The sequence below is a fragment of the Trichechus manatus genome, unplaced genomic scaffold (genome assembly GCF_000243295.1).
Source record: "Trichechus manatus latirostris isolate Lorelei unplaced genomic scaffold, TriManLat1.0 scaffold00032, whole genome shotgun sequence".
In the NCBI taxonomy this organism is placed as follows: domain Eukaryota; kingdom Metazoa; phylum Chordata; class Mammalia; order Sirenia; family Trichechidae; genus Trichechus; species Trichechus manatus.
Genome location: NW_004443968.1, coordinates 10,353,487 through 10,367,885, shown reverse-complemented (window position 1 = coordinate 10,367,885; position 14,399 = coordinate 10,353,487). Strand labels below are relative to the sequence as shown.

The window sequence follows — 14,399 nt, the reverse complement described above, 5'->3', positions numbered from 1 at the left end:
CAACAGTGTATAAGTGTTCCAGTCTCTCCACAAACTCTCCAACATTTATTATTTTGTGTTTTTTGGATTAATGCTAGCCTTGTTGGGGTGAGATGATATTTCATTGTAGTTTTGATCTGCCTTTCTTTAATGACTAATGATCTTGAGCATTTCTTCATATGTCTGTTAGCCGCCTGAATATCTTCTTTGATGAAGTGCCTGTTCATATCCTTTACCCATTTTTTAATTGTGTTATTTGTCTTTTTGTTGTAGAGGTTTTGCAGTATCTTGTAAATTTTAGAGATTAGACACTGATTGGATTTGTCGTAGCCAAAAATTTTTTCCCAGTCTGTAGGTTGTCTGTTTACTCTTTTGATGAAGTCTTTTGATGAACATAAGTGTTTGATTTTTAGGAGCTCCCAGTTATCTAGTCTGTCTTCTGGTGCTTGTGCATTGTTACTTATTGTTCGTATTCTGTTTATGCCGTGTATTAGGGCTCCTAGCATTGTCCCTATTTTTTCTTCCATGATCTTTTTCATTTTTGATTTTGTAGTTAGGTTTTGATCCATTTAGAGTTAGTTTTTGTGCATGGTGTGAGGTATGGGTCTTGTTTCAGTGTTTTGCAGATGGATATCCAGTTATGCCAACATCATTTGTTAAAGAGACTGTCTTTTCCCCAGTTAATGGACTTTGGGCCTTCTTTCTTCTTTCTTTTTTTTTTTTTTTTTGATGGCTGGAGAATAGTTGGAGCTTAATAAATTTTTGTTGGATTTAAATTTGAATCTTGCTTAATTAGACCCTCATACCGTACACACTCTTCTTTTTTTTTAAATCGTGCTTTAGGTGAAAGTTTACAGAGAAAATTAGCTTCTTAATAAAACAGTTAACACAAATTGTTTTGTGACATTGGTTGCCAATCCTGCAATGCGTCAACAGTCTCCCTTTCTCCGCTCTGGATTCCCTATTTCCATTCATCCAGTTTTCCTGTCCCTTCCTGCCTTCTCGCCTTTGCTTTTGGGCTGGTGCGTCCATTAATCTCCTATGCATGAATTGAACTACAAAGCCCATTCCCCATGTGTGTTATTGTTGATCCTATTGATCTGTCTAATCTTTGACTGAAGGGTAAACCTCAGGAGTGACTTCAGTACTGACATAAAAAGGTGTTCGAAGGTCATACTTTCGGGGTTTTGCCAGTTTCTATCAGACCAGCAAGGCTGTTTTTTTTTTGTTTGTTTGTTTTTTGGTGAATTTGAATTTTGTTCTACATTTTTCTCCCACTGTGCCCGGGACCTTCTATTGTGATCCTTGCTAGAGCAGTCGGTGGTGGTAACCGGGCAGCATCTACTTGTTCTGGGCTCAGTCTGGTGGAGGGTATGGTAGTTGTGGTCCATTAGTCCTTTGGACTAGTCTTCCACACTGTTCTTTTAACAGTTGCTTAGTAGACTTTGGCTGGCTTCCTGTCTTTCCAAGTTGGCATTTTCTGTGCGACCCAGTGAACAAGTGTTACTCTCTTGCCCTTTACCCTGGTTTCAAGACACCTTACCATAGTTCCAGAAATGTGTATTGAAGGAAGATAACATATTTTACCCACCAAACTTGGAAAAAATTAGGATAGTTAGTAACATCCGATGCCGACTAGGCTGTGAGAAACAGACTCATATGTTTTTGGAAGGAGTATGAACTGTTTAAGCCTTTCATTTTACAGAAATAAAAGCACCAGCGTTTATAGTAGCAAACACTGAAAGCAACCCAAATGTTCATCAGCAGGGGAATAAGTGAAAAAATCATGGTATATCCATACTGTGAAAAATTATATGCCTCAAAAATAAAATATATATATGTATGTATTGATTAGAAAAAAATTCCCATGTTGTTTTTCTTAAGCTAAAGACAAACACTAAAAACCCAAACACAGAAAAACAAACTTATATGTGCATTCAAAGTTTGGAAGGATATACCCTAAATTGTTATCATCGGCACCTCAAGGAGCCGGAGGAATTTGATAGATGGGAGAAAAGCAAGAAAATTATTTTATTTTTCTGTTGTATGAAGGCCTGATCCAAATCAGTGGTAATAGAAATTAAAGAAAAAAGACAATTGGGAGACATAATACAGAAATAGAGTGGATGTGATTTGGCAACTATTTGTATGTGGGTGAGAGGGAAATAAAGTCAAGGATGTCTCGGTGATTTCTAGCCTGAGTGACTAGGGGGACAGGGCCACCATTCATAGAAACAATGATATCATGAAGAAGAGACGTGATTGTTTTTTATTGTTCCCTGAGGAGAGATGATGAGGTCCTTTTATCATTCAAAATTACGCTGCTTCTTATTTTAAATAGTACTGATCCTATGGGAAAGCTTCTTATGTTGGTCTTGAAACTTAAAAAAATACTGCATAAAATGGGCAAATTATATCAAAATAAAGATGTTTTAAAATTTTCTGCTTTATAGTTGTATTTCATGGGAATTATAGAAATGAAAGAGCCAGATTGTTGCCTATTGTTTTACCTAATCCATGCATATTATTCCAAAACAAGGGAATATTTCTTTTTGGATTGGAAAAAGTAATTATAAGGAAAGAATTTAAAATTACCTCAAACATCTAAAGAAAAGTAAGCTTTCCTGTACAATATGAAGTGGTAGAGACTATAAAATATGAATTGTATGATTTTTATTATATGTATCTTTTGTGTTGATTTAATATAGTTTATTCATCTTGCAGGTGCATTTGTAACTCAATCCCGGGAAATTAATAACAGAGTAAATCGTTGCTAAAGATATTCTATACAGGCAGCCTTGAGAGGTTTTTAGCTCTAGAAATAGATTGTGTACTCTTATTCCATACAAAACAGCATTAGAAATTTAGCCCCATTGAGAATTTATTTCTTGCAAATGCTTTCAAAATGCTAGGTGAGTTTACTTCTGTATAATTATATCATATTTTATGTTAGGGGCCAAAACAGAAGTGTGTAATCCCACAGTATCAGCCATTTCGCATAGATAAATGAGTCAACAATGTCTTCTGAATAAGTCATTTTAATTTTCACTTTTGGTTATGTGGAAAATCAACTGTTCTCGCACACTTGTATTCATCATTCTTCATCGATTGTGTTTTTTACTTCAGACACTACTCCTTTGTTAGCCTTTCTCAGATGAATTATAAGGAGCTTTTCATGGACAAGGTTTTTCATATTACATTTGTTATGCCTCATCTGAGTTAAAACATAAAATTCCTATAACTACCATTTGTCTATTTTGAACCTAAAGAATTTCATGAATTTCAAAAGCCTAGATAATCAGGTGATTATGGTATTGTGTGAAATCACGAGATAGATTATTTATTTTATTGACTGATTCTTACTGTTTGGGTTAAACTCCAGATGGTTGGCCATCGGAGGAAACAGAGCAATGAAATTAATTTAATATTTTGTATATTTCTTGTTTTCCAGAAAATAAATATCGCTGGAACCAGTAATGCAGATGTTCCTTTGGCTGATCCCGGAATGTACCAGTTGGACATTACATTAAGAAGGGGTCAAAGTTTAGCTGCCCGAGATCGAGGAGGTAATAATAATTTCACATTAGAACTTTTTTCTAATGTGATAGTGACAAACTTTGTTTTCCTTATGGTTGCTTAACTTAAATAAATTATAATATTATAATTTTTAGAAGATTAGGTTCAAAGACAGGGTTTGAAACATGACTTGACTCCTTATACCATAGAGGAAGAGGTTTTGATGAAAGTTCTGAAACTGAACAATTCCCAACCCAGGCTACAGGGTCCATACCAAACTGTTAACAAATCTGGCTCTGCATTACATATGACAGTGACACAATTGGTCAAGCAGATGATGCATATATTTGAAGTCAACTTTTTGTAGGTCCTAACTTCTTCTCATTGCATAGGTTTGGTCAGTTGAATCTGCTGAAATTGCACAATCCAGGACTACTATCTCAACGAAACTTTGGAGATTTCCTGCAAATGATTATCTGAGACTTTCTTGGAGCGGGCAGTAGCTTCATGGTGGATTCAATTTAGGTCTTTATAGGTTATTAGAAAGAAAAGACAAGGCAAATACCGTTCAGTACCTATATTCCAAATCCAACGGCAATCTCCTAATGAACTAGCTTGGGCCACAAGGAGGATTCCTTGAAGCTCGGCTAGAATCAGTACTAGGTATAAACCCTAAATAGAATGTGTAGCATCCCTTGCACATTTTGAAATACCAGTTGCACTGGACCTGGAGACCTGGAGGGCCCCATCCCAAAGGAAGCTGATCTGGGGTGTAATGCTTCCTACTAGGTGGAAGGAGAGCCTGAAACCTATCCTAACTCATTCTCAGATAACCTGGGGTCATTCAGCCTATGATCCTGTTTTTCTCCTCTCACCCTATTGACATTCATACTTAAGAAAGTGGAAGGAATCAGATTAGGGCTGCAGTTTTTAATTTCTGTCTCCTGTCTCTATAAGGATACAGTAGAGAAAACAATTTGATAGTGAGTTTTTTATGAGAAGAAACTGTATAAATAATAAATACAATTTTTTTATTTTTTATTGTACTTTAGATAAAGGTTTACAGAACAAATACTTTCTCATTAAACAGTTAATACACATATTGTTTTATGACAATGGTTAACAACCCCATGACATGTCAACACTGTCCCTTCTCAACCTTGGGTTCCCTATTACCAGCTTCCTGTCCCCTCCTGCCTTCTAGTCCTTGTCCCTAGACTCTTGTGCCCTATTAATCTTGTTTTGTTTTATGGGGCTGTCTAATCTTTGGCTGAAGGATGAACCTCAGGAGTGACTTCATTACTGAGCTAGAAGGGTATCGGGGGGCCATACTCTCGGGGTTTCTCCAGTCTCTGTCGGTCCAGTAAGTCTGGTCTTTTTTTGTGAGTTAGAATTTTGTTCTACATTTTTCTTCAGCTCTGTCCTGGACCCTCTGTTATAATCCCGGTCAGAGAAGTCAGTGGTGGTAGCCGGGCACCATCTAGTTGTACTGGAATAAATTCAATTTTTGAATAAAAACTAGTAAATATCGTAACATTCCTAATGAATGAAGATGTGATTGGAAAGGTTAGAATTTCAACACACAGGGAAATTGTCAAAATTAACCTTCTGGTTTAGTAGGTGAGGACAAATATTTGTTGAATTGAACTGCCTATCTCAAAAGAAGTTACAATCAGATTAGATAAAGTAAAACAATACTAGTAAATAGTAGTATTTTGCTATATTTATATGATATTTTTTAATTTTGCAAAGATCTCCTAATTATATTACATCATTTAATTCAAACGAGAATTGGAGCAGACATCAGGAGATGTAAATGTTACTCCTAGATATGCCCCCAATATGAAAATACATATATACAAGATTATTTATTGCAGCATTGTTTGTAATTTATAAATGTCCATAAATAGGAGAGTTATTGACTAAACTATGGTACACATGGTATATATTGAATATACCATAGACTGCCAGAAAAACGAACAAATCTGTCTTGGAAGAAGTACAGCCAGAGTGCTCCTTAGAAGCAAGGATGGTGAGACTATGCCTCACATACTTTAGACATGTTATCAGAAGGGACCTGTCCCTGGCAAAGGACATCAAACTTGGTAAAGCAGAGGGTCAGCGAAAAAGAGGAAGACCCTCAACAAGATGGATTGACACCGTGGCTGCAACAATGGGCTCAAGCATTGCAACGATTGTGATGATGGCACAGGACCGGGCAGTGTTTCATTCTATTGCACACAGGGTCACTGTGAGTCAGAACTGCCTTGATGGCACCCAACAACAACAACATGGTGCATGACACAGTGGAATGCTATATAGCTGTACAAAGGAATGAGGAAGCTCTCTGTGAATTGATCTGGAAAGATTTCCAGGATATATTAAGAGAGAGAAAAAGCAGAGTATTAAAGAGTAGCTATAGTATGCCATCTTTCATGTAAGAAAGAGGGGATATAAAAAAATATGTATTATGTGCTCTTTTATACAAAAAGATATATGGAGAGGGAAAGTCAGAAACTAATAAAATTAGTAACACACGGGGTTAAGTAAGAACAGGTGGACAGAATAAAAGTGACCTTTCTCTGAGTAAACCCTTTGTATAGTTCTAACTCTTAGATGCATGGTAATATTTCAGCTCCCTCAAAATAAATCAATAATTAAAATCAACCAAGATGTGGGAGAAACCCAAGATGAAATATAATTATACTTAGAGGGTGGGAAATAAAATAACCAATCTAAGTAACAATGGAAAACAGCATTTGGACTATATACTGTAACTAACGACAAAAAGAACTATATACAAATATTGTACCCTATTTAGAGTGTGATTACTAATTCTGAAACAACAAAAGGAGCAAATAAGTAAATATAAATATTGAGAACAGGATCCTAGAATGGATCCTAGACCAGAGAAAGGACATTAGTGGAACAATTTGTGAAATTCGAATAAGGTCCGTAGATTATTTAATAATATTATATCAGTTTGAGTTTCCTTGTTTCCATCATTTTATTAGGGTTAAGTAAGATGTTGGAGCCCTGGTGGCACAGTGGTTAAGAGATTGGCTGCTAATCAAAAGGTCAGCATGTTCCAGTCCACCAGGCACTCCTTGGAAACCCTATGGGACAATTCTACTCTGTCCTGTAGGGTCACTATGGGTTGGAATCGACTCGACAGCAACGGGTTTGGTTTTCTGATTTTTAAGTAAGCTGTTAATATTTGGAAAAGCTGAGTGAAGGATATACAGGAACTCAGATATATTTATACAACTATTTAGTGAATCTAAAATTACTTCAAAATAAAAGTTTTAAAATTAATTAATCAATTAGTTGCCCAGCTCAAACTAGTCACGTGTCTTTGGGGATCAAGCCTCTTCCCCACCTGGAGCCTCAGTTTCTTCATCTGCAAGAAGAAGAATTTATTTCTTCATCCACTAAATGCTTTCACTAGTTCTAGCATTCTGGGCCAAAGCTTCAGTGCAAACCTGAAAAGCAAGTGTTAACAGTGACCCTACTGTAGAGATAAAGAAACTGAAAATTTGGAAACCTGCGTAACATGGCTCCTTAGTGGCTGGGTTTAGATAAGAACCCAGTTCTTGAGACTCAAAAAAATCAAGTCCCTGAAAAGCATTCTTTTGTTAAGTGCTAGAGGTCAGCATACAGAGATTATTATTAAAGAGGTTAAAGTAAATGAAATCAGTGTGTCTTGGTGTGACAAAAGGAAAAGATGGGAAGATGTTAAAAGCAGAGATTACAAACAGGTGATCAGCAGGACACATCTGCCCTACAGACTTGTCTTGTTTGGCTTCCACGATGTTTAAAAAAAAGAATGAGTCGACATTTAAACAATAAAATCAGAATTTATGGCTTATCTAAAATAATCAGAAGTTCTGGCAACAGCAACATATGATGCCAATTTTCTGAGCTGAATAGTGGTTACCCTTTGGACAGGGTTGCTGCACCATTCCCTATGACTCCACAGTTCTGAGACTGGATGTCACTGTGTCTACATCATTGTATTTCTTGTAGTAGCAAATTATTCTCTATCCATGTCTGTGGCAACGATAGGAATTTTTTTAAGTAGAATGAGAGGGCCATGTGTGCAAGAAAATTGGGAGAGAAAATATTACACTGTGGAATTGAAGAATATTCCAAAGTGTTTAAAATTCAAACTCCAATCCAGCTTTACTCATTTACTTGTCTGGCATTTGTGAAGCTTTTATTAGGTAAAGATAGGAAGAGATACGTAAACAGAGGAAAGAACCTGAGTTAAATTTAGGATTGATTAAAGTTTATCTTTGACCCATCTATGCACAACAGATTTTTTAAGCATTTGACTGGATAGGTAGTATTGGATCACTTTAGATAAATGAATTTAGATAGATGTAATTGGTAGGACAATTAGATGAAGATGGATAAAGCAAGAAAACAAGCTAGGAAGGACTGCAGTGATGTGGGAGTACAGTTTTGAAGACCTGAACTGACAATGCACATGGAAATGGAGGAAGACAGGAAAATATGGGAAATGGCTCAGGGGAATGTAAAGTAGGCCCTGGGGTCAATCCAATGAGGGAGCTCAAAAACAACTCTGTCCCACATTACCCTTGCACTGAATATTGGAAGGGAAAAAAATCATTTTCACCACCAACACTATATTAGTTTCCTATGACTGCCATAGCAAATTACCACAAACTTTTGTGAATTAAAACAACAGAAATTTATTGTCTCATAGTTCCGGAGACCAGAAGTCCCAAATCAAGGTTCTTGCAGGGCCACATTCCCTGAAGAAGTTAGGGCAGAATCCTTTCTTGTTTCTTCCAGCTTCTGGTAGCTCCAGGCATTCCTTGGCTTGGAGCCATGTAACTCCAGTCTTTGCCTCTGTCTTTATATGCCCTTCTCTGTGTTTCCATCTCAAATCTTTCTCTCCTTTCTCTTATAAGGACACCACTCACTGGATTTAGGACACACCTTAAATCCAGGATGGTCTTATCTCGAGATCCGTAGCTTAATTATATCTGCAAAGACCGTACTTTTAAATAAGGTCACATTTATAGATACCAGAGGTTAGAACTTGGAAATATCTTTTAGGGAGACAAAATCCAACCCACTATAATGAGGATAATTCCTTCTCTTCAAGTGTTAGGAACAAATTTAAATAACCAAAAATGTGATCCCTATGAACTTGTCTATTTTGATTCTATTTATAAGAGGGATAGAAATCCCTGCACTGAGCAGAGTTAGAGAATCTCAGTCACTCCCCTCTGAAATTCCCAAAGTCCACTCTGAGACTTGTGTCTGTCAGTTTTTTGTATTGTGGGGGCTTGTATGTTGCTGTGATGCTGGTATGCTATGCCACCGGTATTCAAATACCAGCAGGGTCACCCATGGTGGACAGGTTTCAGCTGAGCTTCCAGACTGAGACAGACTAGGAAGAAGGACCTAGCAGTCTACTTCTGAAAAGAAGTAGTCAGTGAAAACCTTATGAATAGCAGCAGAACATTGTCTAATATAGTGCCGGAAGATGCGCCCCTCAGGTTGGAAGGCACTCCAAATATGACTAGGGAAGAGCTGCCTCCTCAAAGTAGAGTCGACCTTAATGACATGGAAGGAGTCAAGCTTTCGGGATCTTCATTTGCTCATGTGGCATGACTCAAAATGAGAGGAAACAGCTGCAAATATCTATTAATAATCGAAACCTGGAATGTACGAAGTATGAATCTAGGATAATTGGAAATCATCAAAAATGAAATGGAATGCATAAACATCAATATTCTAGGCATTAGTGAGCTGAAATGGACTGGTATTGGCGATTTTGAATCGGACAATCGTATGGTCTATTATGCCGGGAATGACAACTTGAAGAGGAATGAAATTGCATTCATCGTCAAAAAGGACATCTCAAGATCTATCCTGAAGTATGATGGTGTCAGTGATAGGATAATATCCATACACCTCCAAAGAAGACCAGTTAATATAACTATTATTCAAATTTATGCACCAACCACTAACGCCAAAGATGAAAAAATTGAAGATTTTTACAAACTTCTGCAGTCTGAAATTGATCGAACATGCAATCCGGATGTACTGATAATTACTGGTGATTGGAATGAGAAAGTTGGAAACAAAGAAGATCAGTAGTTGGAAAATATGGCCTTGGTGATAGAAATGATGCCGGAGATCACGATTGAATTTTGCAAGACCAATGACTTCTTCATTGCAAATACCTTTTTTCACCAACCTAAATGTCAACTATACACATGGACCTTGCCAGATGAAATACAAAGGAATTAGATCGACTACATCTGTGGAAAGAGACAATGGAAAAGCTCAATATCATCAGTCAGAACAAGGCCAGCGGCCAACTGCAGATCAGACCACCAATTCCTCATATGCAAGTTCAAGTTGAGACTGAAGAAAATTAAAACAAGTCCACAAAAGCCAAAGTACAACCTTCAGTATATCCTACCTGAATTTAGAGACCATCTGAAGAATAGATTTGATGCATTGAACACTAATGACTGAAGACCAGATGAGTTGTGAGATGACATCAGGAACATCATACATGAAGAAAGCAAGAGGTCATTAAAAACACAGGAGAGAAAGAAAAGACCAAAATAGACGTCAGAAGAGACTCTGAAACTTGCTCTTGAAAGTCGAGTAGCTAAAGCAAAAGGAAAAAATAATGAAGTAAAGAGCTAAACAGAAGATTTCAAAGGGTGGCTGAAGAAGACAAAGTAAAGTATTATGATGACATGTGCAAAGACCTGGAGACAGAAAACCAAAAGGGAAGGACATGCTCAGCATTTCTCAAGCTGAAAGAACGGAAGAAAGAATTCAAGCATCAAGTTGCAATACTGAAGGATTTTACATGGAAAATATTAAATGATGCAGGAAGCATCAAAAGAAGACAGAAGGAATACACAGAGTCACTATACCAAAAAGAATTGGTTGACATTGAACTATTTCAGGAGGTAACGTATAATCAGGAACTGATGGTACTGAAATAAGAAGTTCAAGCTACATTGAAGGCATTGGCGAAAAACAAGCCTCCGGGAATTGATGGAATACCAACTGAGATGTTTCAACAAACGGATGCAGCACTGAAAGTGCTCACTTGTCTATGCCAAGAAATTTGGAAGACAGCTACCCGGCCAACTGACTGGAAGAGATCCATAATTATGCCTATTCCCAAGAAAGGTGATCCAACCAAATGGGGAAATTACTAAACAATATCAGTAATATCACATGCAAGCAAAATTTTGCTGAAGATCATTCAAAAGTGGCTGCAGCAGTATATCGACAGGGAACTGCTAGAAATTCAAGCCAGATTTAGAAGAGGACATGGAACCAGGGATATCATTGCTGATGTCAGATGGATCCTGACTGAAAGCAGAGAATACGGTAAAGATGTTTACCTGTGTTTTATTGACTATGCAAAGGAATTTGACTGTGTGGATCATAACAAATTATGGATAACTTGCGAAGAATGGGAATTCCAGAGCACTTAATTGTGCTCATGAGGAACCTGTACATAGATCAAGAGGCAGTTGTTCGCACAGAACAAGGGGACACTGCGTGGTTTAAAGTCAGGAAAGGTGTGCGTCAGGGTTGCATTCTTTCACCATACCTATTCAGTCTGTATGCTGAGCAAATAATCCGAGAAGCTGGACTATATGGAGAAGAATGAGGCATCAGGATTGGAGGAAGACTCATTAACAACTGCGATATGCAATGACAGAACCTCGCTTGTTGAAAGTGAAGAAGAGTTGAAGCACTTACACCTCAGCATAAAGAAAACAAAAATCCTCACAACTGGACCAATAAACAGCATCATGATAAACAGAGAAAAGAATGACATTGTCAAGGATTTCATTTTCCTTGGATCCACGATCAACACCCATGGCAGCAGCAGTCAGGAAATCAAAAGACTCATTACTTTGGGCAAATTGGCTGCAAGAGATCTCTTTAAAGTGTTACAAAGCAAAGATGTCACCTTGAGGACTAAGGTGCACCTGACCTAAGCCATGGTGTTTTCAATTGCCTCATATGCATGCGAAAGCTGGACAGTGAATAAGGAAGACAGAAGAATTGACATCTTTGAATTGTAGTGCTGGTGAAGAATATTGAATATGACATGGACTGCCAAAAGAACGAACAAATCTATCTTGGAAGAAGTACAACCAGAATGCTGCTTGGAAGCAAGGATGGCAAGACTGTGTCTCACATACTTTGGACGTGTTGCCAGGAGGGATCAGTTCCTGGAGAAGGATGTCATGCTTGGTAAAGTAGAGGGTCAGTGAAGAAGAGGAAGACCCTCAACAAGATGGATTGACACAGTGGCTGCAGCAATGGGCTCAAGCATAGCAACAACTGTGAGGATGGTGCTGGACCAGGCAGTGTTTCATTCTGTTGTGTGTCGGGCCCCTATGAGTGGGAGCTGACTTGACGACACCTAACAAGAGCAACAACTCTGAGTCTGACATGTCAGTGTTAAAGGAGAACTTCCAAGTGTTCTGTGTACAAGATTTTCAGGTTGGAGTAGGAATTGTAGAAGCTTAGGGGCCCTGGTGACATAGTAGTTACAAGCTCCGCCGCTAACCAAAATGTCAACATTTCAGATCTACCAGCCGCTCCATGGAAACTCTGTGGGGCAGTTCTACTGTGTCCTGTAGGGCCACTATGATTTGGAATCAACTCGATGGCACCTAACAACAACAACAACAGGGGCCCTGGTGGCACCGTGTTAAGAGCTCAGCTGCTAACCAAAAGGTTGGCAGTTAGAATCCACTAGCTGTGCCTTGGAAATCCTATGGGGCAGGTCTACACTGTCCTATAAGGTCATTATGAGTTGGAATCAACTCAATGGCACTGGGTTTGGTATTTTTTGGTTTAGGGGATGGGAAAAGACCCAGAAGCTTACCCCCAGCTGAGTTCCACTTTCCTCAGTTTAGTAAAGCCTCACTAATGAGAATTTGTACCAGATATAAGGCAGGGAAAACTAAAAATGTGAATTGGAAAACATTTTTTAAAGAAATTCAATTTGGTAAAACTGAAACATATTCTGTTTTCTAAGTGTAAACAAATCCTTTTTTCAAGTTAGAGGCCTGCCAGCAATTTTGTCTTGAGAATGTAATTTATGACAGTTCTTAAAAAGAGAGTTATTCTCTTGAGTTGGTTAGGCATAGTAATTTTTCCAGCGTGTGTTACGTGTCATGAAAGATGCTTGGCATTTAAATATATTTCCTCTAATCATACCGTTTGTAGGTACTACTACCAAGATTGACAGAACAGCTGCCAGCCCAGCACATGGACTCATGTTTTGTGGTTCTGATTCCCCTTCAGTTTTGACCCTTAGGGATTTCCTTTATGGTAGAATGGGCATCTGTTAATAGCACCCCCTTTCACTGTTTGGAAGACATAGTATATGCTTCGTAGATTAAATCTTAATCCCATTAAAGTTCGCCAGAATATTAAGCATTTTATTATAAATGTTCATTTTTTTCCCAGAGAGAGGGTATGATTTGTATCACCAGGAAAGATTTGTCTCTGAGCACGTTTGAAACACTTTTCTTTGACAGCCCCTTCTTTAGATTTACACAGCCTTTAATGAACTATTTTGATTAAGAAAAAGCCTGTCTTCTTGTGGTTTTATGTTGCTAGTCAATTGCTTTTTGCATTTCTTACATAGGGTAGGAATCAGGTAAAGGCTTGTTTTACCTAATGCATACACAATCACTTACCTATGTGTTAATGTTATTCCTTTAACTAGTTTCCTGCCATCTGGAAGATTAACAACCACAACAAAAATATTCCATGGTGACTCAATTTTAATGATCAATGACAGCTATTTTATGTAATCCAAGATAATAAGGTATATATATATATATATATATATATATATATATAATGTATATGAAGTACATATATTCTGTTCTTTTTTTCATGTTTTATTTTCATTGGTGCAAAATACATCACTGATTGACAAACAAAAATTCCCTTCTGCATGTCAGTAAAACTAGAGCCATACAATTTATAAACCCAGAAAATAACTTCTACCTGGAGATTTTATAAATGACTCCAAGATTGCGCCATTGTCCAGAAAACTTCTCATGCTGTTCTTAACACTTTATTTATTCTGAGACCTGAAGCGAAGGGTGGAGTGCTTTGCAGCACTATATACGTCGGGGTATCTCTTTCTTCAAGATTCCCAAGGTTGCCAGGAAGTGACATCCTTTACCAAATGTAAATCTTGGGCTCCTTAAGTCATAGAAAAAGTACTACACCTGTTCCCTAAGGAGGCTATGAAGATGATGTTTCCACAGATGAAATGCAGCCATATCACACCTAATTAAATAATCTTTACTTTTAAGTGTATTATTTCTTACATTATTATGGTTTCAAATTTACTTTGCTTAATTATATTTAGGTAGGAAGGAGGACCAATGCTTATTGAAACTTTGCAAATAACTGCATTGTCATGAAAAGTAAAAAGATCCAGGAAATAGCTGATGTGCTTTTCAGTAGTTTGTAGACAAGGCCAATCAATATATATCATATTTTCCTCAGAAACTGCATGGACTTTACCAATGGTGTTTTTTTGACATAAGATTTGATTATTTATAGATCAATTAGATTTGCAATAAGTATAATTTAATACAAGATCTGTTAACAGAGGATGCTTTTAGGCTTAATCCATTTTAAAAGTGTATTTTTGAATTATATTTAAGAGACATTGTCCGTAAATTCACCTGAGGTTTATTAGCTTGTATAAGTGGTTTTCTGTATTAAGAGATCCTTCTTCGTGTTAGCATAAAGGAAACTTAATGTGTTCCCTGCATTTTTATATAGTCTGCCTCTGTAGAGAAATATTCTGAAGAATTTAGTCACATATTCCCTAAAATTGGATC

General features: G+C 37.3%; 1 protein-coding gene across 2 annotated transcripts in view; it reads left to right on the top strand.

The window, feature by feature from the left end:
• Positions 1–14,399, top strand: part of MCTP1 (multiple C2 and transmembrane domain containing 1) — a 649,898-nt gene that overhangs the window by 299,224 nt on the left and 336,275 nt on the right. For both annotated transcript variants that reach the window (XM_004375032.2, XM_023730121.1), the window contains exon 2: positions 3,431–3,545. In XM_004375032.2, the coding sequence (XP_004375089.1) occupies positions 3,431–3,545 (115 nt within the window). The remainder of the gene's footprint in view (positions 1–3,430; positions 3,546–14,399) is intronic.